Genomic DNA, 20,325 nt, shown 5'->3' on the forward strand with positions numbered 1-20,325 from the left:
CTCCCTTTACCTTTGCTGCTCACCATCAATGTCTGCCAGGCCTGCCTCTGCTGGACAGGGGCTGGGGAACTGAGGGTTTGGGGTATTCCCTGGCCACTCCTCTATGGGGTGCCAGCGTAGCTGTCTGGAGTGGTTTGAGTACACCATCTGAGACTCACACACCAGCCTCTGAGAATCTCAGTGGCTACAGGAGGTTCTGTGGCTCAGAATCTAACCAGAGAAAGGGCAGGTGTCTTCCCAGGGTGCTTACCGTGATGCCAGCACAGTGAGCCCTGCACACATACTGTTTCTTTAATCCTCCACTCAACCCACTGAGGACGATGATGTGATGACTGTACCCATTGTACAGATGAGGAAATCATGGCTGAGGCAGCATGAGTTGCTTGCCTGAGGTCATAGTAAGTGGTGGAGCCAAGACATGGACACTGAGCTGGCTGTGGAAGGCTATGTGTAGGGAGCTTCCCACAGGGTGGGGGCTGAGACCAACCCCCAGCTCCCCTCCTCAGGCCTCCAAGGCTGTGAATGGGTGGCAGAGGGCACTGGGCACAGACGACCCTGGAGAGAAGGGGCAGCAGGACCCCCACAGTGCTACCATCTGTCCCACATTCCATATCTCCTGCCCATCCCCACCTCAGACGTTCAGCAAGGAGGTAGCGTACCCAGTGGCTCACCCCACTCTGGCTATGTGGCTTTGGGGAGCCACTTCCTTCTCCAAACCTCACTTTCCTCACTTCAAAGCCTGGGAAGTGACGACACTGCCCCACGGGACAGCATGTGACAAGGACTACGTGCAGTGCCTGGCTCATAGTGAGCTTGCTGGCCCAAGGGTGAGCGGACAGGAGCCCCCAGGAGGGAGGGGAGCCAGTGGTCCTGCCCTGCTCTTCCCAGCACCACACTCTCCACTGGCGTCCAAGCCCTGGACAGGACAACACTTGCCAGTATTCCACATCTGGGGAGGGGGTGCATCCTGGGCTGGGTCCAAGGGTCTTACTGGAACATGTGGCCCTCATGGCTGCCAACCAGCTTTGGGTCCAAAGGCCTTCCTGCCCTGGTAGCCATGAACTTCCAGGCTGGCAGTCCACCCCAGGGCCTCCCTCCCCAGAGGAGGCTCCCACACCTTGGCTGCCCCTTCACTACAGCTCATGGCCAGGTAGTAGCAGCCTCACACTGGCTGATACACGACATCCCTCACAACATTTGCTGAATGCCCACTGGGATAATTGTGTATTTCAACCTTACAGCAGCCTGGGTTGGGGGCACAGGGGAAAGCACTACTGTTACCACCGTTTTCAGATTAGGAACCGGAGGTTCCCAGGAGGTACAGTTTGCCCACAGTGGCAGGGGTGGCCTGACATGAGGGCTGCCCGACATCACTTAATGCCAGTACATAGGAGGGGACCATCCTGGGACAGCAGTGCCTCTTGGAGGGACAGGATGAAGCCCACAATTGCCCCTGCCCCACTCCTGGGGCCAGTGGAGAGGCTATCCTGGCAACTCCCTCCTGTGGTTTGTGCTGGGTACAGAGGGGTAGACCCAGCCTGAATACCTTCTGTGTCCCCAGAGCAGGGCACGCCGGCTTCCTGCAGAGAAGGCGCGGCCGGCCTGACGCCCGGCGGCAGCACCATGGACAGCACCCCTCCAGCCGCCTCGCGCGGGCTAGGAGGCCAGGCCAGGCCCGGTCCGCTCCACCACGGACAGCGGCGGGGTTGGGTAGGGAGGGGTACGGCCCGGCAAACCCAGTTCAGCTGGAGCTGGGAGGGGCCCTGGAGGCTTGGGGTGTGGGGCGGGGGGAGGAGACGCCCGCTCGGCTAAGATCCGGAGGAGGAGGCGGCGGAGGCGGCACCAGGGGAGAAATAACTCAAGAGCAGTGCCGATTTAGGTTGAAAATTCTCCCAGCCATGGGTGTGCACGTGGACTGCCTGAGTTGGGGGGATCACGTGTATGCCCCGGGCATCTGCGGGGCTCCCTTCCCGTCCCCGACAGGAGCTCACATTTGCATACACCCACAGTCCCATCCCCACCCTCCAGACCTCAGGGTGGAACTGGCCCATGGAAAAGAGTCCACAGGAGGGAGGGGCCATGCCAAAGATGGCCCTCAGCAGCCTGTGGGGAGTGCCCAAGGCCTGACTGCCCCTCATTGCACACCCTATCCCCAGCCAGAAGGCACTGGCCAGCCTGTTGGTCAGCACCACCCCCACGCCCTGGGTTGGAGCTGCCTTCCCACAGAGGCAGCCCTGCTGCTCCCCAACCTTGTCCATGGTCTTCCTGTGCTCCGGCTGCTCCTCATCCTTAAGCCTCTGACCCAGCCTGAGCCCTGGCTCTTTAGCTCAAAACTAGAAACAGCCACACCTTAGCCCAGGCATCAGGGCTTTGGGAGAATGCTCACTGTTCACTTCGGAAATGGGTCTGCCTGCCAGTTAGGCAAGAGGTCCCTGGGGGGCTGGGATGAGGTCCCCTCTGCCTGGCCCTGACCCTGGCCCCATCCCCCCAGCCAGACGGGTTGCAGAGCCTCCCACCTTCTTGGTACCTGCCGCCGCTGCACCCAGTGGGGCTAGGAGGACCTGCTTGGATTTTCCTGCCAGGATGGGGCAGGGGCAGCTGCCAGTCCACTGGGGACTACTTCCCCTTTAGGGATAAGCACCAGGAGCTAACGCCAGGAAAAGAGGCTTTTAAAATAAGATGGTCAGGCTGGCACTATTCTTAGCCTCAGCCCCTGGTGTGTTGTGTCTCTGTGTGGAGTGGAATTCTGGGGGAGGCCTCCTCCTGGGATAGGCTGCAGGGGCTCGAGGGTCCTGGGTTCACCCCAGGAGGAGGGAGGTGATGGTCACTACTTTAGTTGTCTTGTCCTCATCAGCCTGAGCCAGAGCTGGATCAGGGTGCCACTTAGGAGAGCTAACCATGCCTCTGTGTTTCCCCAGCAGACTCATGTGAAGCATGGGGGGGTCCCAGGGGTTCGCAGGAGGACTCCAGACCTTGGTGGCTTCCAGGCTAAGAGTCTGCAGATTGCCATGCTGGGGCTTCATAAGGAGCTGCCTCTTCTGCAAGTCAAGTCACTGGGCCCCGAGACCCAGCAAGTCCATCTCACAGCCTCACTTCTGGCCCCTTTCCAGTTCTGACCCTACAGTTCAGCCAGACCCTCTGGCCTGCATTCCTCCTCCCCTCCCCCTCTCTGCCTGGGCACATGCTGGTCCCCCCGCTTGCTCAGTAGGCCTCCCTGCTCCTTAACCCTGCCAGCTCCTTCTCTTCCATCCTTCAGTGTAAGCACTGCCCCTGCCTCTCCCTGGGGGACCCCCAGCACTGAGAAAGCATCTCCAGAGTCTCCGCCATCACATGGGTTATCATCACTGTCTACCTGTCTGCCTCTCCTTGGCTGGGGACTCCTTGAGGACAGACAGCATGACTACTGAGTGGCCTCTGAGTGCTTGCTGAATGAAAAGAATGGCAGTCCATTTATCAGGGTCATGCAGAAAGGGGTGCAGCTGACAGAGGCCCAGGAGGCGGGATGGAAGGCAGTCAGTGGAAGAGCTGTAGCTCAGCTTGTCAGTCCTGGTTGTGACAGAGGCCAGTGTCCACAGGGGAGGGAGGGGTTGGTGCCAGAGTCCCTGAGAAGGCTCCCAAGACCCTGGGGCTTGGGGTGGGCCTTGCCGTTATTCAGACCTTTGGGAAGAGGACGGCTCATTCTCCTTTTTGACTGAGTCCCCCCCTTGAGAGCTGCAGAGTTAAGGAAGCTGGCTGCCTGTTCCCCATAATCTGGCCAGACCCAGGGGGCAGGGGACAGGAAGCACCAGAGGGGAGGGAAGCCTGGTCCTGCTTTGCTCTTCCCAGCACCACGTGCCCCACCCCCCACCCATTGCTGGTCTGAGCCCCACCAACCTGCTGCTACCTCCTTTCTCTGCTCTGTTCTGCTTCAGTCCCTGTGCCCTCCCAGCCTGGGTCCCTCGGCTGGGGTCTCTCCCAGCGTGCCCCTGTCATGCCCCTGCTCTTCTTCCAGAGTCTGCAAGCTGATGTCAACCACTGGGACACTCTTCTTTTAGATTGCTCATGCCCAGGAAACGCCCCACTCCTCATGGTCCTAAGCTCAGAGGTCTCTTCCTCCATCCCTGATGCCCCCATGTAATGCAGTATGCTCTGGACGCTGGGGGGGCCCGGCCCCAGTAGAACCTGCACTGACCAGTTCTCCCTGCCAGCTGAAGACCATGGAGCTGGGCAGGGCATTGGTAGCCAGAAAAACTCACATCAGGTCGATCTGCAGTGGTGGCCCCAGGGGCTGGGGTGACAACTAGGATAGTTTGGGATTGGGGACACAGCGCAGGCTGACAAATTCCATGACAAGCCCTGTGACTCAGGCACATTCACATCCCTGCCACTTTGCACACGTCCTAGCAGCAGCGCTCCCCTCCCGCCCCCAGCTCGGAGATGCTTCTGGGGTGCGGGCTGCCCCACCCGTGCACTGGGGGCTCTGGGAAGGGAGCACGTGGGCCTCAGGAGAGACCTGAGTCGGTGCTCAGCAGACCAAGTCCTGAGGCCAAACTCAGGGCAGCTCAGCCAATGTGGGGCCGGGTGCCTCGGGGGTGGGTGTTGGGCTTCAGCCCTCATCTTGGCTTCTCTGCTCTGAAGGACCTGAGCCCCACAGGGCCTAGGCCTGGGGCATCTAGTGCCTCAAACACTGCCAAGGGAAGGAATGTGGCCTGAGCCCACCCTCTGCAGCTGGTCTGGCTAAGGCTCCTCCCGGGCCACTGGTAGGGAAGGTTCTGGGCCACCCACTTACCCCATAGTGCTTCATTTGCTGCCACCGTCGCTCTTCCCCTGAGCCAGCCCTCTGAGACACAGCAGCAAGCTCCCACGTGTGACAAGATGGGGGCTGTGGACAGCTGACAGTGCCAGCCAAGGAACCCCTTCCCCGACCTCTAGGTGACGTGTCTCCCTGTCTGAGAAAGCCTTCCTGAGGCCCAGCTGTCTTGAGTGTCCCAGGTGCCCTGACCTCGGGGCCACTTGTTTCCTTCTGAGCAGTGGGAAACAGGACTCATGCAAGTGCCTTGGAAGCGGGTGTGAGCTGCAGGGTGGCATCTGTCCCATGAACCTCCCCAGCGTTAGAGGTGCCCATAGGCCTCCCAAGGCGAGGGGTGGTAGAGGTGGGGGAGCCAGGCCAGGCCGTGGACGCGGCAGGCACTGGGCCAGATGAATCCTGGGGTCCCTGAGGGCTGAACAGCCCTCCCTGCTCTGCCAGTGTTTATGACCGGGGCTTGAATTTCCCTCCTCCCCAGACAGCACTCGGTCCAGCCCTGTGGCCACCTCCTGCCAAGCCAGTGGGTCTCCATCAGGCCTCTGCCCTGGCCTGTGGGACCCCAAACCTCTCAGGGTCCTGACCCAGCTCAGGCCTTCTGCTCCAAGGCTGCTGTCCAGTATCCCTCAAAGGAGTCTGCTGGAAGAAAGGGCCCCATGCCCCATCTGGCCCCAGGGAGGCCTGAGCTGACCCTGGTCAGTGGGCCCTCGGAGGCGGCAGGTGAAGCAGCATCTGCCATCTGCTCTCTCCGTGGAGGGAAGGCTTCCTGTGCAGAGGCTGGGAGGGGCTGGAGGAGTGGCCAGTGGGCTGTGGGTTTTCTGATGCTCCAACAACCAGGCCTTCTCTCCTTCTGGGGTCATGGGTGGGGACTCTCCCCACCCACTCAAACTCCCAGAAGGACAAGACCCTCCTCCAGCAGTCTCAGGGTGCCCAGTTCTCCTTCTGGGGCCCTTCAGCCTTGGACATCGCCCAACCCCTCCTCCAGAGCCAGGCACGTGGCCAGCCCCCTCCCTTCGCCTCGTCTTCCCACTGTGGCAGCTCCAAACAGGGCCGGGTTCAGGTGTCCAGAGGCAGATCAGCCACCGGGCCACGCGTTCACAAGCTCCTCCTGGAGTGTAATTGTATATAACACCTGTCTCACAGGCGCAGGGGCTCATGGTGCTGGGGTGGGGAGCCCAGAGTGCAGTGGAGTCCAGGACTTCACCCAGCCAACCCAACTGGGGTCCTGCAATTCGGCTTCCACAGGGGAACAGCACAGTGGCACCGACCCCCAGCCTTGGTCCAGTCGCCATGGGGATCGGGCCTCGACCAGGCCAGCCATCTGGGGTGAAGGGCTGCGGGAAGGCCTGGCAGGGCTGGAGGCCCAGCTGCAGCAGCCAGGGAAGGGGCTGCGGTTACGTAAGCCCTCCGGGGGTGGCGGCGGCGCTGTCCCAAGCCCCCTCCCCGCCTCGTCCTCATTGTGGCCTCCGCGGTGTTGTGGCCTGCCCCCTCCCCGTCCTGTAAGCCTGGCCCGGCACACACACCTTACCTGGGCCCGGGCTCCTGGCTCATGCCACGCTGTCCACCGGGCGTCCTCCCGTCATGGGGAGCCCGGCATGGGCACCGGCGAAGCGGGGAGGCGGCCGAGGTGCTGGTCTGGCAGTCAGGGCCCGGCCGCGCCCCGCGCCCGGCCTGGCCGGGCCCCCTCTGCCGCGCCTCGAGAGGAGCTCCCGGGTGGGAGAGGATCGGCCGCCCCGAGCCTCCCACCGGGGAGGCTGAGGCTGTACCCAGATAAATAAGGCCGCTTTGCAGGGAGCCGGGCGGGCGCCTCCTCCCTCCCCTCGCCCTCCTCCCCGCCCTCCTCCTCCTCCCCGCCCTCCTCCTCTGCCCTCCTCCCCGCGCTCCTCCCCGGCCGCCGGCGGCGCCGAGCGCGCCCCCCGCCCGGCCTTAAGCGCCGCTCCCTCGCGCGCCCCCGGCGCCGGTAGCCAATCCGGGTTGGCGAGCCCGGGCGGGGGCGCTGAGGATGCTGAGCCCCGCCCCGCCCCGCCGCGCCCTACCGCGCGCACAGCGCGCTCCCGCGGCGGCGCGCGCGGGCACGCGCCATCCCGGCCCTCACCCCCGCTTCCCCTCGCCACGGGCGCCCGCACAATAACAAACCCTGGCGCACGGCGGGGCGGGGAGGGGAGAGGAGGGCAGGGGAGGGCGGGAGAGGGAGGAAGGCGAGGGAAGGGCTGGGCGCGCAAAGGGAGAGCCGGGTGGAGCGAGCCCTGCCTTTTGCGGAGCTGTGGGGACCCCGAATCCTGCGGGGCGGAGAGGACTCGAGCTCTTGGGCGCCGGCCGTCCGACCCTACCCCTCCCGGCCCCTCTTGCGGAGCCGGTGGCCAGGCACCCTGCGCGGCCCTCGCATCTCCCGCGCACCTGCGGGGTGCCAGGCCCAGGAACCTCCCTCAGTGAGGAGCGCAGTTGCACACCCGCAGAGCCGAGAAGCAAGAGGCCAGTAGATCATTTCAGAGAGTGACGAGTGCGGTGAACGTTCAAGAGGGCCACGTGATGGTGACCGCGCGAGGGTGGTGGTGGGAGTGGGGCTCCTGAGAACAAGACGCTTAAACTGTGTCTCCCAAGGGTGAGAGGGCAGACGAAGTTGTTCAGGAAGGGATATGCAAAGGTCCTGGAGGCCGCTGTGGTGGTAGCTTTATAGGGCAGGTTAGGGTCGGGGGGAGCGGTGGGGCCTGGCGGGAGGGTGTGGAGGGCTCTGTCTGGGCCACTGGGGATGCCAGGCCTCCCAGCAAGCTCAGGGCAGAGGACAGAGGCTAATATTGCCCATCCTGGGGCCTCCTGGGAGTGGAGATGGCAGAAGGACCAGGTGCAGGGAGAGCAAAGCTGGGTTTTCACACCAGGGAAAGAGCCTCAGGGCAGAGAGGCAGCCCCCTGAGAGTCTTAACAGAAAATGAAACCAGCTGTTGTTTGCAACATTTTGACAGGAAGTGGGACCCAGTGGGGCTGGTGTGAGGTGAGGGCAGTGGAGGGGGAGCAGGCTGGCCTGTCCCTGGCTGGTTTGGGGGGTGCCACTCTGGCTGTTTGTGGGACGCTGGCGGGGGTGAAGGCAGCTCTTCTGTGTGGCAGGGACTGAAGAGTCACCATCCTGCTGACAGTGATCAAAGGGGGAGGCTTGGTGGGACAGGCAGGGGGTGCGTGAAGACTTCAGGGTGACCGGGAGAGTGTTGTCTGACCCATCGGGTCACGTCTAGTGTGCGCTCAGCCTCCACCCCGTGAGAGCAGGCGTGGGTCGGCATGGACCCCGATGTGGACAGTGCCCTGACTGGTAGGCAGGACTTCACTTTGCACTTTGAGGGGCTCTTGCCCCTCAGCAGGTGCCAGGGCCCCAGGCAGAGAGCAAGTTATGCCCTCAAAGGGGCCCGAGGGGCCACCTGCCTTGGGAGAATCTGAGCGAAGAGCTCTTGCTCAGAGGGACATGCATACTGCCGTGGGGGCCTCCTGAACACCTGTGCCCTGCTCACCTCTGCCCCCACCTGTTCTCCCAGGTGCAGGGGGGTCACTTTACAGTGCAGATGCGGTCCCCATGCTCCCAGGGCTCCCTCTGCTCTTTGCTGCAGCCTGCAAAGCCCTGAGTCTCTGGCACTGCCAGCCCACAGCCTTGCCCTGTACCTGGCCCCTTGCTCTTGGAGTCTCAGCTACACTGGCCTCCCTCCAGGGCCAGGAGGGCACCATGTCCCTCACCTAGATCATGCCCTCACCTGGAGCACCCCTCACCTGGAGTACCTTCACCCCTCAACTGGAGCACCCCTTGTCTTGATGCCTAGGCATGGAGGAGTCTCCCCAGTCCAGGCAGCTGGGGCTTTCCAGCTCTGGAGCATGAGGGGGTGAGGATCTGAGACCTTGGAAGACTGTGAGAGAGGGAGCCACTGTCACATCAGGGAATGGGGCTTCTTACCATGGAGGTCACCCTCATGGCTCTGGAGGCCTGGGGCAGTGGCTCTGAAACTCCCTGAAGCTCCTCACAGGAGGTCCTCAGGCCTTTCCTTGGGAGTTCTGGGGTGATATGTGTGCCCTGGAACCACATGCCTGGGCCCAAATCTTCCCTCTGTGGATGGGGCCTCAGACAAGTAGTTCCCCGCCTGGAAAATGAGTCTGGGGTCCAAGGGGTTGCCCTGAAGATCCTAGTGCAGCACAGGTGGTGAGAGCCCCGTGCTCCCTAGTGATTAGGCCGGCTCTGAAGCTTCCTGCTCTGAAGCTTCCTGCTCTGAAGCTGTGGGGCAACATGGACACTGGGCCCCTCACTGTCTCTGCTCCCCACCCAGAGGCAGGAGCCCCGAGAGTGCCTGGGGAGGGGACCATGTGGGGTGGGAAGGCCACAAGTGTGTTTGCCAGTCCTCACCACCGAAGCCAGATGGGCGCCCACAGAAGTGAGAACCTTGCAGCGTGGGGTGGCCCTGGCAGCTGTGGGTGGCGGGCGGTGGGCAGCAGGCCTCTCTGCTGCTTCCGGCTTCTGCTCCCTGCCTTCCCTCCTCCCGGGACACAGGCCCGACTCACCAGGGGCAGGGGGGTGGAGCAGCCGGGGCTGAGGATGACTCAGGGCCCAGCTGTCACCATGGCAACCCTGTTGCCTAGCAATGGCGGTCTCCCAGTAACGTCTCCTAGCAATGGGATATTTTCCTGGGCCCTGGCTGGAGCCTGGCAGTTATTTTTAGCTCAGCTGCAAATCAATCTGCAGCTGCGTTTTTGGCTCCTAGAGAAGATGCAAGGTGTATGTGGGGTGGGGAGGGGGGTGGATTTCTCATCAAGGGAGGAAACTTGTCATGTGCCCCAAGGTACAGGCTCATAGGTGGGCAAGGCCAGATTCCACCTGGGAGTGGAGGTGGCGGGGTGTGCAGGTGAAGCGCAACCTGCTCAGGCTGCCCGGAAGAATTGGCAGATATGACTGTCTCCCTGATGGGGTCTCTGGGAGGGCTGGTCACTCCAGCACCCTAGGGCTCCATAGGTCAGGCTGGTCAGGAGCATTCCAGGCCAGTGTTCATGGTGGGCACCACTGGAGCGTGTCACTTGGTGGCAGCTTCCTGGCACCCCTTGGCTCTCAGTTGTGGGAACTGTCTCCGTTGTCCCCTGCTCCCAGCCCCTCCAAGGGGTGCAGCGCCCAGCCCTGGGCCAACTAGAGCACACATTCAAGACCACTGGCTGCAGTGGTCTGGGCGGCCACAGGCTCAGCTGGGGGCAAGGCTGAACTGGCCTCTGCTTAGCCCCCATCTCTCCCTCTCCCCTGCTTCTGCTGAAATGGGAGCCCAAGTGGGAGGTCTTGGGCAATTGGGAGAACCTGACCCTTTTGGGCTTTCTCACCATTTCCTCAGGAGCTAGGGTCACTGTCCCCTCGAAGCCAAGTTCCACCTCCCACTGGCCAGCTTCCTGTCCCTGGTTGGCCCTAAGCTCCACCCAGACCTGGGGCACTCTTCCCATCCCTCCACACCCATTGCCTCTGTCTGGCCTTTGTATAGCTCCCACAGGCCCCGGACCAGCCCAGCCCCCGCCTCGGTCACCTGTGCTCCTCACCTGTGCCCCTTACCCTGTGGGGTTGCCTCCCCTGCTGGAGGGCAGGGCTCACTTGGACTGCTCCTTGTCCCAGCATCTGCTCTAGTCCTCTGCCAGGACTTGGGTTTTGAGTGGGAGTGCAGAGAGGCCCATTTTGGAGGGTCAGGGCGCTGAAGGGTTTGGAGCTGGGGGCACATGAAGGAGCCTCCAAACCGAGCACAGATGTTGGGGGAGTTACCTGAGATTTGGGGTATCCTTCATCGATCCATGCACTCACTCTCCAGGTATTTACTGAGCATGTCTGCTCCTGCACCCACAGCAAGCAAGGCCAGGCGTGGCCTTCTGGGCGCCCTGTCTTGTGGGTGGCAGACCTCTGATGGCTTATGACACTGGGTACTTCGGGGAAGCACCCACAGGGCGTGGGGCCAGGAGCCGTGAGGAGAGGCAGCCTTCTGTGGTCTTCTGTGGGTGACAGTCAGCATCACCACTGGGCCCCTTGAAGAATCAGCTGGGGCAGAAGGCAGGGGAAGCCTGGTGTTGAGGGGGCCAGCTCAGTCCTTTCGACTAGGTCACCCTTTAGGAACCCCTCCCAGGCACCCACGGACACTAGCCAATTTTCCGGGGGAAGAGGAGGGTGGGGAGCCAGGGGCCCCAGACTGGTGGGAGGTGGGTCTGAGGCTGACTCCTCACACTGCCACCAGAGGGCGCCTGGAGCCCACTGTCGGCCTCCCAGGCCTATGCAAGGGCAGTCAGGGCCCCAGTGACTCGCCAGGAGTGGACCCACTGTCTCAGCAAGGGCAGCTGACTGGGGTGCCCGCTCCCTTCCTTCTAGTGGAGCCTCTTTTGCCTTCTATGTGCCCAGCACCAGGCCCTGTGTACCCCTTTTTAAATTTGTAATTGGGTAAAATACACATAAAACTTACCATCTTAACCACGTCTAAGTGTGCAGGAGTGTCGAGTACAGTCGCACTGTTGTGCAGCCATCACCACCATCCCCAGAACGTTTTCATCCTCCCTAACTGAAGACTCTGTCCTCATTAAACGCCAACTCCCCATCCCCCTGCCCCTGGCAACCTTCATTCTACTTTTTCTCTATGAATTTGGCTATTTTAGGTACTTCAAATGAATAGACTCATATTTGTCCTTTTGTGCCTGGCTTATTTCACTGAACATAATGTCTTCTAGGTTCATCCATGTTGTAGCATGTGGCAGAATTTCCTTCCTTTTTAACCAGAATAATATTCCACGGTATGGATAGACCCCATTTTGTCTACGCATCATCTGTCAATGGATACTTGGCTTGTGTCCACCTTTGGGCTATCGTGATTGATAGCTGGTTCCCACTACACCTTGCCCAGGGCGAGGGGCCAGCTGAGCCCTGAGGATGCCTTGACCCTCTTTGGCCCTGAAGGGCCCTGGAGCCAGGGGAGGGGGCAGTGGTATGCTCAGTCTGGCAGTGGCTCCAATGCCCCCCTTCCCCTTGGCGCCATCTGCCTTCATCTGTCAGCCTGCACTTCTGGCCCAGGGCAGCAGGAGGGCTGGGGTGGGGGAACAGTGGGGTAAAGACTTCACACCCGGGCTTCCCTGGTGGCGCAGTGGTTAAGAATCCGCCTGCCAATGCAGGGGACATGGGTTTGAGCCCTGGTCAGGGAAGACCCCACATGCCACAGAGCAACTAAGCCTGTGTGCCACAACTACTGAGCCTGCACTCTAGAGCCCGCGAGCCACAACTACTGAGCCCGTGTGCCACAACAACTGAAGCCCGCGTGCCTAGAGCCTGTGCTCTGCAACAAGAGAAGCCCACGCACCACAATGAAGAGTAGCTCCCGCTCGCCGCAACTAGAGAAAGCCCGCGCACAGCAACAAAGACCCAATACAGCCAAAAAAATACTTCACACCCACAGGCGGCAGAGAGTCTATGTCAGCTAAAGTTTTCAGTGATCCCAAGGGTTCCAGTGTGAGGTTGGAGTCCTGGGTTTGTGCCTAAGGCCTCTGTAATCTGACCCCATGGTTTCACCAGGCTCTTGGGTCCCATCCACCGGGTCCACACCTCAGGGCCTTGGCCAAGGCTGTCTGCTCCTCCCCGTTGTCTGGCATTCTCTCCAGTCCCCACCTGACAACCTACTCCCCACCCCCTCCCTGGCCTACACATTGACATTGGGGGCGGGGTTTCCTCTATGAGAGTGGGCCCTGTTTCAGCTTGTCCCGACCTACTAGGGGCCTGATTCTGGGGCTCAGGGCTGTCCTTGCTCCTGCTTTTCCACGGTGCCTGCAGCCCCAGTGCCTGGACCCTCATCGCTGGGTTACCGCGTGGCCTGTGGGAAGTCACCAGGGCCAGGTTAGGGAGAGATGGGGGATGGAAGCCTAGGTACCAGTCTTGGAGAGAGCCACCCAGATGAACTCCCCTCCCCCAGAGGTTCCAGTGGGCACCACCTCCACCCCGGCCAAGGGCTTGGAGGACAGTGGCCCGACCAGGACGGCAAGCAAGGCGAGGCTGGAGGCGGGGGTGGGGGGGGAAGTAGGGGGGTACCTCGAGGAGGTGACACGGAACACGTCCGGCCGTGGACCCCCTCCCCACCGCCTCCTGGGCCACGGGCTGGTCCTCCCACCCCCGAGAGCGCCGCTGCAATTGGTGGAAAGTTCGGGCACCGCGGCGCGATTGGCCTCTCGGCCCGCCCACTGCCTCCCGGCAGCTTCCAGGCTCCCGGCCGGGTGGGCGGCTGGCAGGCGCGGGCGGTGGGGGCTGCGCGGGGCTGGGGCCAACGCCCCGGCTGCTCCCGCCGCGCCCCCGCGTGTCCCCGCGCGCCATGCCGCCCCCGGCGCTGCTCTGCGCGCTTTGCTTCGGCCTCTTGGCCACAGCCGCCCGCGCCGGCTACTCGGAGGACCGCTGCAGCTGGAGGGGCAGGTACGAGCCCCACTGGAACCCCGCGCGGGCCAACCCCCTGGGACTCTGCGCGCCCCTTAGGAGGGGGCTGGAAGATGTGTCGCCAGCCCTTTGGGATGGGGGCGCTCCGTCCCGGCACCGAATCCTTGCCCTCCCCGCCCCCCGCCGAGTCCCAGAACGCTGGGCCTCAGTTTCCTTCTCCACAAAGTGGACACAGCTGTTGATGGCTGCGGGGAGAGGGTGCAGGGGAAGCGGGCTGGCCGGGTGTGGACGCCGGCCGCCCGCCTCAACACCGCCCGTCCGGTCCGCAGCGGCCTGACCCAGGAGCCCGGCAGCGTGGGACAGCTCGCCCTGGTCTGTGCGGAGGGCGGGATCGAGTGGCTGTACCCGGCCGGGGCGCTGCGCCTCACCCTGGGCGGCTCCGACCCCGGCGCGCGGCCCGGCATCGCCTGCCTGAGGCCGGCGCGGCCCTTCGCAGGCGCCCAAGTCTTCGCGGAGCGGGCGGGCGGCGTGCTGGAGCTGCTGCTGGCTGAGGGCCCAGGCCCGGCCGGGGGCCGATGCGTGCGCTGGGGTCCCCGCGAGCGCCGGGCCCTCTTCCTGCAGGCCACCCCGCATCCCGACATCAGCCGTCGCGTGGCCTCCTTCCGTTTCGAACTTCGGGAGGACGGGCGTCCAGAGCTGCCTCCGCAGGCCCACGGCCTCAGTGCGGATGGTGAGTGCAGGTCTGGGTGGGGACGGGTGGGAGTCGTGCAGTCGCTCCCTGGCCTCGCTGGGTGGGAACCTGCCTGTCCTCCCCAGTGCATAGAGGGAGAAACCGAGGCAGCCTGTCAAAGGCACACAGCTAGTGAGTAGCAGCGCCAGGACAGGTGGGGGGCGGGGAGGGGAAGCCCTCACCTTGCGGGTTAGGGAAATTGCTGACAGAGGGCAGAATCCCGGAAGGGGAGGCCGGGCAGGGCAACCCGGGCCCGTGGTCCCTGAAGGGTTGGGGGAGGGGATGACGGCCAAAGCTGTCCAGGGCTCCCTGGCCCAGCGGTGACCTCCCTCCCCTCCCCCAGCCCAGTACAACAGAAGTCCACTGTGAGCCCGGTCACCATGGAGATGCAGCCCCGCCTCCCGGCAGGGCACCAGGCCCAGCTTTTTGCTCTCCTGGAGCTTGGAGCCTAACTTCACAGGGGATGGGGGTCTCTGCTCTGTCTCCTGACCCTCGAATCCACCATAACATCCTGCCACGTGGGCTGGGCCGGTGACTTTGGGCCCCAGGAAGCAGCTCTGGGAGACCAAGGGGTTACCGCCTGCTGGTGCTGCCTGGAGATGGGTGTGCGAGAGCGTGTGCCTCGTGCGCCCAGACCCTTGAGCTCCAGCTCGGTGGGTCTTTGTGCCTGCATGCTGGGCACAGCCCCCAGGCTCATGTCTGTGCGTGTGTGTGATGCATGCACGAGCCTGCAGTGTCACTCCAAGTACAGGGTGTCTTCAGGGTGTGTACACATGGTCCCTGAGACTCCCCAGTTGCCATCAGGCCCTGAGGGGGGTCTGGTAGCTTGCCCTCTCTATCCTGTGTCCAGCTGGGGGAGGGCTCGGGTAGTCCTGGAGAGGGCAGGGCCTCCACTCATGACCTCCCCTGCATGCCAGGTGCCTGCAGACCCTGCAGTGATGCCGAGCTCCTCTTGGCCGTGTGCACCAGCGACTTTGGTGAGTGTCCCCCCTGTGGGGCGAGCCAGGGGCCTGCCTTCCCCTGAATGCCACTGGCCAACATGTGTCCCCACAGTGATCCATGGAACCATCCACGGGGTTGCCCACGACACAGAGCTGCAGGAGTCTGTTATCACCGTGGCCGCCGCCCGTGTCCTTCGCCAGACATTGCCGCTGTTCCGGGTGGGGGGCCCTGGGGGACAGGCGCAGGCCTCCATTCGCACCCCACTGCACTGTGGCGTCCACCCTGGCCCTGGCACCTTCCTCTTCATGGGCTGGAGCCGCTTTGGTGAGGCCTGGCTGGGCTGTGCACCCCGCTTCCAGGAATTCAGCCGTGCCTACATGGCTGCCCATGCTGACCACCTCCACCCCTGTGAGGTGGTGCTGGACTGAGGGGCCTGGGAGCAGGGTGCTGGGGGGGGGGGGGTAGGAGGGTGGGGGGGGTGGCCTCCAGATGGCATCACAGTACCAACTGCTTCCGAGGTAATAGCAATAACCAATAAGAACGCTGCTTGCATTAGCCAATGTGCATCGGGTGCTCGTGCCTGAGCCCAGCCCTGGGCCTGCCTCACTTCACTTTATTCTCCCACAGCCCCCGGCACTGCCCAGTTCCCACTTCATAGAGTCAGAGACTGAGGCTCTGGGACAGTGGTGCCATGTCTAAGGCCACCCAGCCCACGCCCTGGAGAGGGGCTGCTGCTGGGTGGGGGCATGCAGGGACCCCCCCCACTCACGTCACCCTCAGCTCTGCTGCCCCCAATGCCAGGTGATTCCACTGCTCAGAGTGGGAGTGGAAAGGGGGCCATAACACCCAAGGTCTGAGGTGGGTGGAGGCCCTTGTAGGGGGAGGCAGGCGACACCACTCCCAACCTGAGGGAAGGGGCTGCAATCTGGCGGGCCACCGACTTCCCCGCATGGTTCGCTGCAAGCCCAGCAGAATCATCCTGGCCCCACTCTGCCCCTGGGGAAGAATGGGCCCCTCTGTCCACAGGCCCCTGCAACGTGCCCAGCATCCTGACGGCTGTGGGGTCTCTTCTGCAGGGTCCTGCTTGTTGCCCATTTCTAGTGGGCAGGGGCACACAATGGGGTCTCTAAGGACCGTTTCCCGCCACTGGCCTCATTGTCGCTGCCCCCGCCTTCCTCTCCAGCCTCAGCCACATAAAGGGCCAGCGCAGTCTGGACAAAGCTGACGGTCCTGAGGCTGAAAGGCCCCAGGATGGGGGTGCACGTGGGACTACTGAACCCAGAGGGAGCTGACTCTGCTGACCCAGCCCCACAGCTCCTGGGAAAGAGGGCCACAGCTCAGGTCTGGTGGGGTGCCTGGGCTGAGTCCCAGAAACAACTTCCCATCTCTGCCTGGCAGCCCTCACTGGAGAAGGGGCCCCGCCACCCCGCAGGCAGGAACTGAGGCTGGGAGAGGAACAAGGATACACAGGGCCACTTCTGCCAGATTTGGCTGATATAGGTACCTCATGTGGCCACACCCTGTGTGGACACTGCATCACTCCAGTGGCTGCCCTGGAGTTTCCGTGGGGCGGGCTGTCTAAGGCTACACTCGTGTCGGGTACACAGTCCTTTCACTTGGACGGGCCACTTGCTGTGGGGACTGGTGAGAATTGTGGGTGGGAGCATAGTCACCCTGGATGGTAGGCTCCCCTGGGCTCCTCCCACCTTCTGCTGTTCCTGAGGCTCCTTGCTGTGCCCTTTCGCGTCCCCAAACTCAAACTGGCACCCATGGATTGTTCAGAGCTCAGGCACCAGACCTCTTCTCCTCTCCACGCACATTTCGACATTCCCTCATTGGAGAACTGGGCCAGCCTTCTGGCTTTAAATACCATCAACATGCTGATGACCCCACATTTGGATCTCTAGCCTGGACCTCTCTCCTGGACTGCAGACCGTTGTAACCCTGTTTCCCCCTCCCCCCACCACGGAGTATCTTAGTAGAGACCAGAAGAGGAAGAGGTGAGTGTGCTCTCCTGCCATCCTCCTCTCCGTCTTGGGAGGCTTTTGCACTGCCCATGCAGACCCCGACCCGAGGAGGGTTTCCCCTCCAGTGCTGAGGAGCACCTCACCCTTGGCTCTTGCCCTAATTCTCTGGCTAGCTCCCCACAGCCTTGTTTGGACAGAGGCCCATGGCCACACCCAGTGTGGTCACTGTGGACTACCTCTGGGACCATCTGTCCAGAAAAATGTAGGGCATCTTCTCTGGGCTGGGCCCTAGGCTGGACACTGGCCTCTGCCCACCTGCCCCAGGAAGCGCCTCCTATGCACACACCCTCCTCCAGAGAAAGTGTTGGCTTTGCAACCAGCAAAAGGAGCAGAAAGGGCAGAAGTGGGTGTGGCTGACAGGGCCAGAGGAGCCCCAGAGTGCTCTGGGAGGAGCCTGGAAGGCTTGGGTCAGGGGCTTCATGCCTGCCCACAGGGGAGTGGCCAAGGGGAAACGGTGTGGGTGAGCATGAGGGCTGGGGCTATGGGAGCAGGTGCCTCTGGGGCACCTCTGGGCATGTGCACTCACACAGGTATGCACTCGAGTGCCCAGTGCCCAAAGGTGAGGAGCAGGGTGCAGGTGTGAAGGTGAGTGACTTTTGGGTGTGCACACTGGGGAGTCAGGGTAGGTGCCTTCATTCAGTCGACCAGCTTCTACTGAGTTTCTTCTAGGTACCAGGTGCTGCTCTAGGCACCAGGAATAATACAAGGAACAAAAGAGACAAGAGTGGGATGCTGTGTAAGCCCAGTGAACATCCTCCTTTTATGGGGAGGGCCCAGTGACAGCCAGGAAGGAGACAGGAGGTTCTGAGATGGGGGTGGGGAGCAGCCCTCCTCCTCTCCAGTGCTCGGGTCTTGGGAGCAGGGCACCAGGGTTTCCTGCCACAGGAACACCTGTCTTTCCCAAGTGGAGGCAGCTGGGGCCAAGTGTGCGGCAGTCTGCACTTGGGGATGGGGGCAGTGGTCTCCAGTATGCCTGCATTGTCTGAAGCAGCCTCCGTCCCTCCTGACCGATGGCGTGGATGGATGAGGAGCCAGCCCAGGGCCTGTGTGCAGACAAGTCTCTGCCACTCAAGGACGTTTGGCCTCAGGGTTGGGTGAGGAGGGGGTCCTGGCTCTGTTCCCCCACTTGCCTCTCCCATTCCCAGGCTTCATCAGGTCACTTCCGGGAACTCAATCTTTCTTCGTGTGTGTGACATTTTCTGGGGAAGGAAGGTGGTCTCCCCAGCTCCTGGGGCTCTTCCTCCCATCCCCCTGACTGGGCCAGCTGCCAGAGCGCCCAGCACCTCACATCCGGCTCCCCTCCCATGACGCTCAGAGAGAGCCAGCGTGTCTTCTCGGTTCTGCTAAATTTCTCCTTATCAACCCCCTCCGCCCTGCCCCTCAGCCAAGCTCAAACTCCCACCGCCCCCGCCGAACCCTGCGCATCCTGCGTTTCCTGCGCACTCGGGCTAACTGCCTTCAGCCGTGGGAGGGGCCCGGGTGGCCTCCCCGCGACTGCTCCTGGGCTTGGCTGGCTTTCGGGGTGTGCGGCGCGGCGTCTCCCCGGTGAGCCCTTGCCCCCGGGCTGACCGCCGCCCCTGGGCTCCAGCCACACCGCACGGGCCTCCGCTGCCAGTTAACTGGATCCACGGCACGGCTTCCCTCGGGCGTCTCCCCGCGCTGGGATGTGCAGCCCCAGGGGTCCGCAGCGCCCAGGACAGGCCCGCAGCAACCATCCGCGGCGTGGGCCAACGAAGCTGAGCGACGCGGGCTACAGGCAGGATGCTGTGCGGCCAGAACCCGCGAGGGTAGCCCCGGACCCCAGGGCTCCGCGGTCCGGAACCCCCGGGAGGGTCCCTGGACCCGGACGGAGCGGAACGCGAGCGGACCAGCCGCTCAGGCTCTCCCGGCCGCTTCCGGTGTCTCGCCGCGGCCGCCTCTTCCGGCGCGGCGCCGCGGGTCTGGTAGGCGCGGAGCGGGAAGGAGGGGCGCCGCGCAGGCCGGGGGCGGTGGGGAGGACGGCCCTCTCCAGGTCCGGGCCGGGGCATGAGGGTCTCGGACCTGAGGCGGGGAGGGGCCTTGAGGTGGGGCGACCCTGAGCCGCTCTCCCGCAGCCATGGAGCAGGACGACCCGGCCGAGGCGTTGACGGAGCTGCGCGAGCGGCGGCTAGGCGCGTTGGAGCTGCTGCAGGTGGCGGCGGGCTCGGGCCTGGTCGCCTACGCCGTGTGGGCACTGCTGCTGCAGCCGGGCTTCCGCCGCGTGCCGCTGCGGCTGCAGGTGCTGGGCCAAGGGGTGTGGGGACCAGCTGCCGGCTGGGCGGGCCCGGGCTGGGGGCGGGGCCTGGAGTGTGGCGCTAAGGGGGAGGGTGCAGCTACTCCAGGGCTGTGGGTTGGGACCTCCTTTAGGTAGGACCGGACAGGCCACTCTAAGAAAGGAAGCCCAGGAGGCAGGCCCCCCACCCTCACAGTCCCGCCTGCTTCCTTGTACAGGTGCCTTATGTTGGCGCGAGTGCCAGGCAGGTGGAGCACGTGTTGTCGTTGCTGCGAGGCCGTCCAGGAAAGATGGTGGACCTGGGCTCTGGCGATGGCAGGATTGTAAGGACCGTGTTCGTGTGTGTTGGGGAATGTCTTTGCTGACCCCTCCCGTGAGCGCACCTCCCCATCTGTTGGTCCTGACGCTCTTTGTGCCCACAGGTGCTGGCTGCCCACAAGTGCGGTCTCCGCCCAGCTGTGGGCTATGAGCTGAACCCGTGGCTGGTGGGGCTGGCGTGGCTGCATGCCTGGAGGGCAGGATGTGTGGGCAATGTCAGCTACCGCCGTGAGAACCTCTGGAAGGTAATCCAGGGAGTCCTGGACCCCCTCAGACCCCACCCCTGATCTCCATGCTTCCAGTTCTAGCTTGGCCACCCTGCTGACAGTGCCAGGCACCTCTGCCACCTGGGCAGGCTGGAGCTGGGACTTGGAAGCTGCAGTTACCCCATGCCCACCAAGCCTCTTTCCCTGCTGGGGCCCCAATCCCTGCTGGGGTGATTTCCTCTTCCTGCAGGTGAGCCTGAGGGACTGCCACAATGTGTCTGTGTTCCTGGCTCCTAGCGTGGTAGGTCTGGGGTTTGCTGACCCCATGGGAGGCCCGAGCCATCCCCAGTGTAGGTGCTGGGCCTGGAGGAGCTGGGTAGGGAGAGCTGTGTTCCACCCTGCCCACCCCAACCTCCCCTCTCTCCCATAGCTCCCACTGCTGGAGGACAAGTTACAGGCAGAGTTGCCTGCAGGAGCCCGAGTGGTGTCTGGGCGCTTCCCCCTCCCCACCTGGCAACCTGTGGCTGTACTGGGTGAGGGCCTGGACCGCGTCTGGGCCTATGATGTCCACAGTGGTGGGCCGGCTGGGCAGGCTGTCCCAGGGCCTAGTTCTGCCTCCGTACCTGGAGCCCCCAATTCTCAGGTTGGCTGACTGGACACAATAAAGACTCAGTGGATTCCA

General features: G+C 63.2%; 3 protein-coding genes across 5 annotated transcripts; 2 read left to right on the plus strand and 1 right to left on the minus strand.

Annotated features, from left to right (window-relative positions):
• Positions 1-1,656: 1,656 nt before the first annotated feature.
• LOC137750391 (skin secretory protein xP2-like) lies at positions 1,657-13,112 on the minus strand. Its single transcript, XM_068524758.1, has 6 exons — positions 12,913-13,112; positions 12,676-12,797; positions 6,651-6,920; positions 6,312-6,543; positions 2,528-2,625; positions 1,657-1,808 (listed from the first exon to the last, which is right to left on the minus strand). The coding sequence occupies exons 1-6, from the start codon at positions 13,110-13,112 to the stop codon at positions 1,657-1,659; spliced, it is 1,074 nt and encodes a 357-aa protein (XP_068380859.1).
• On the plus strand, positions 13,041-15,289 carry METRN (meteorin, glial cell differentiation regulator). Its single transcript, XM_068525202.1, has 4 exons — positions 13,041-13,208; positions 13,499-13,899; positions 14,817-14,876; positions 14,953-15,289. The coding sequence occupies exons 1-4, from the start codon at positions 13,111-13,113 to the stop codon at positions 15,267-15,269; spliced, it is 876 nt and encodes a 291-aa protein (XP_068381303.1). The 5' UTR covers positions 13,041-13,110; the 3' UTR covers positions 15,270-15,289.
• A 40-nt stretch (positions 15,290-15,329) lies between these two features.
• Positions 15,330-20,325, plus strand: ANTKMT (adenine nucleotide translocase lysine methyltransferase). Of its 3 annotated transcripts, XM_068525207.1 has the most exons (6): positions 15,330-18,811; positions 18,962-19,125; positions 19,338-19,442; positions 19,542-19,682; positions 19,894-19,944; positions 20,074-20,325. In XM_068525207.1, the coding sequence occupies exons 2-6, from the start codon at positions 18,964-18,966 to the stop codon at positions 20,293-20,295; spliced, it is 681 nt and encodes a 226-aa protein (XP_068381308.1). In that variant the 5' UTR covers positions 15,330-18,811; positions 18,962-18,963; the 3' UTR covers positions 20,296-20,325. The 3 variants fall into 3 exon arrangements, with proteins under 3 accessions (XP_068381308.1, XP_068381309.1, XP_068381307.1); XM_068525206.1 differs by lacking the exon at positions 15,330-18,811 and having other exon boundaries at positions 18,850-19,125; XM_068525208.1 differs by lacking the exons at positions 15,330-18,811; positions 19,894-19,944 and having other exon boundaries at positions 18,847-19,125.

This window comes from Eschrichtius robustus, chromosome 16, assembly GCF_028021215.1.
Source record: "Eschrichtius robustus isolate mEscRob2 chromosome 16, mEscRob2.pri, whole genome shotgun sequence".
NCBI classification, from domain to species: Eukaryota; Metazoa; Chordata; class Mammalia; order Artiodactyla; family Eschrichtiidae; genus Eschrichtius; species Eschrichtius robustus.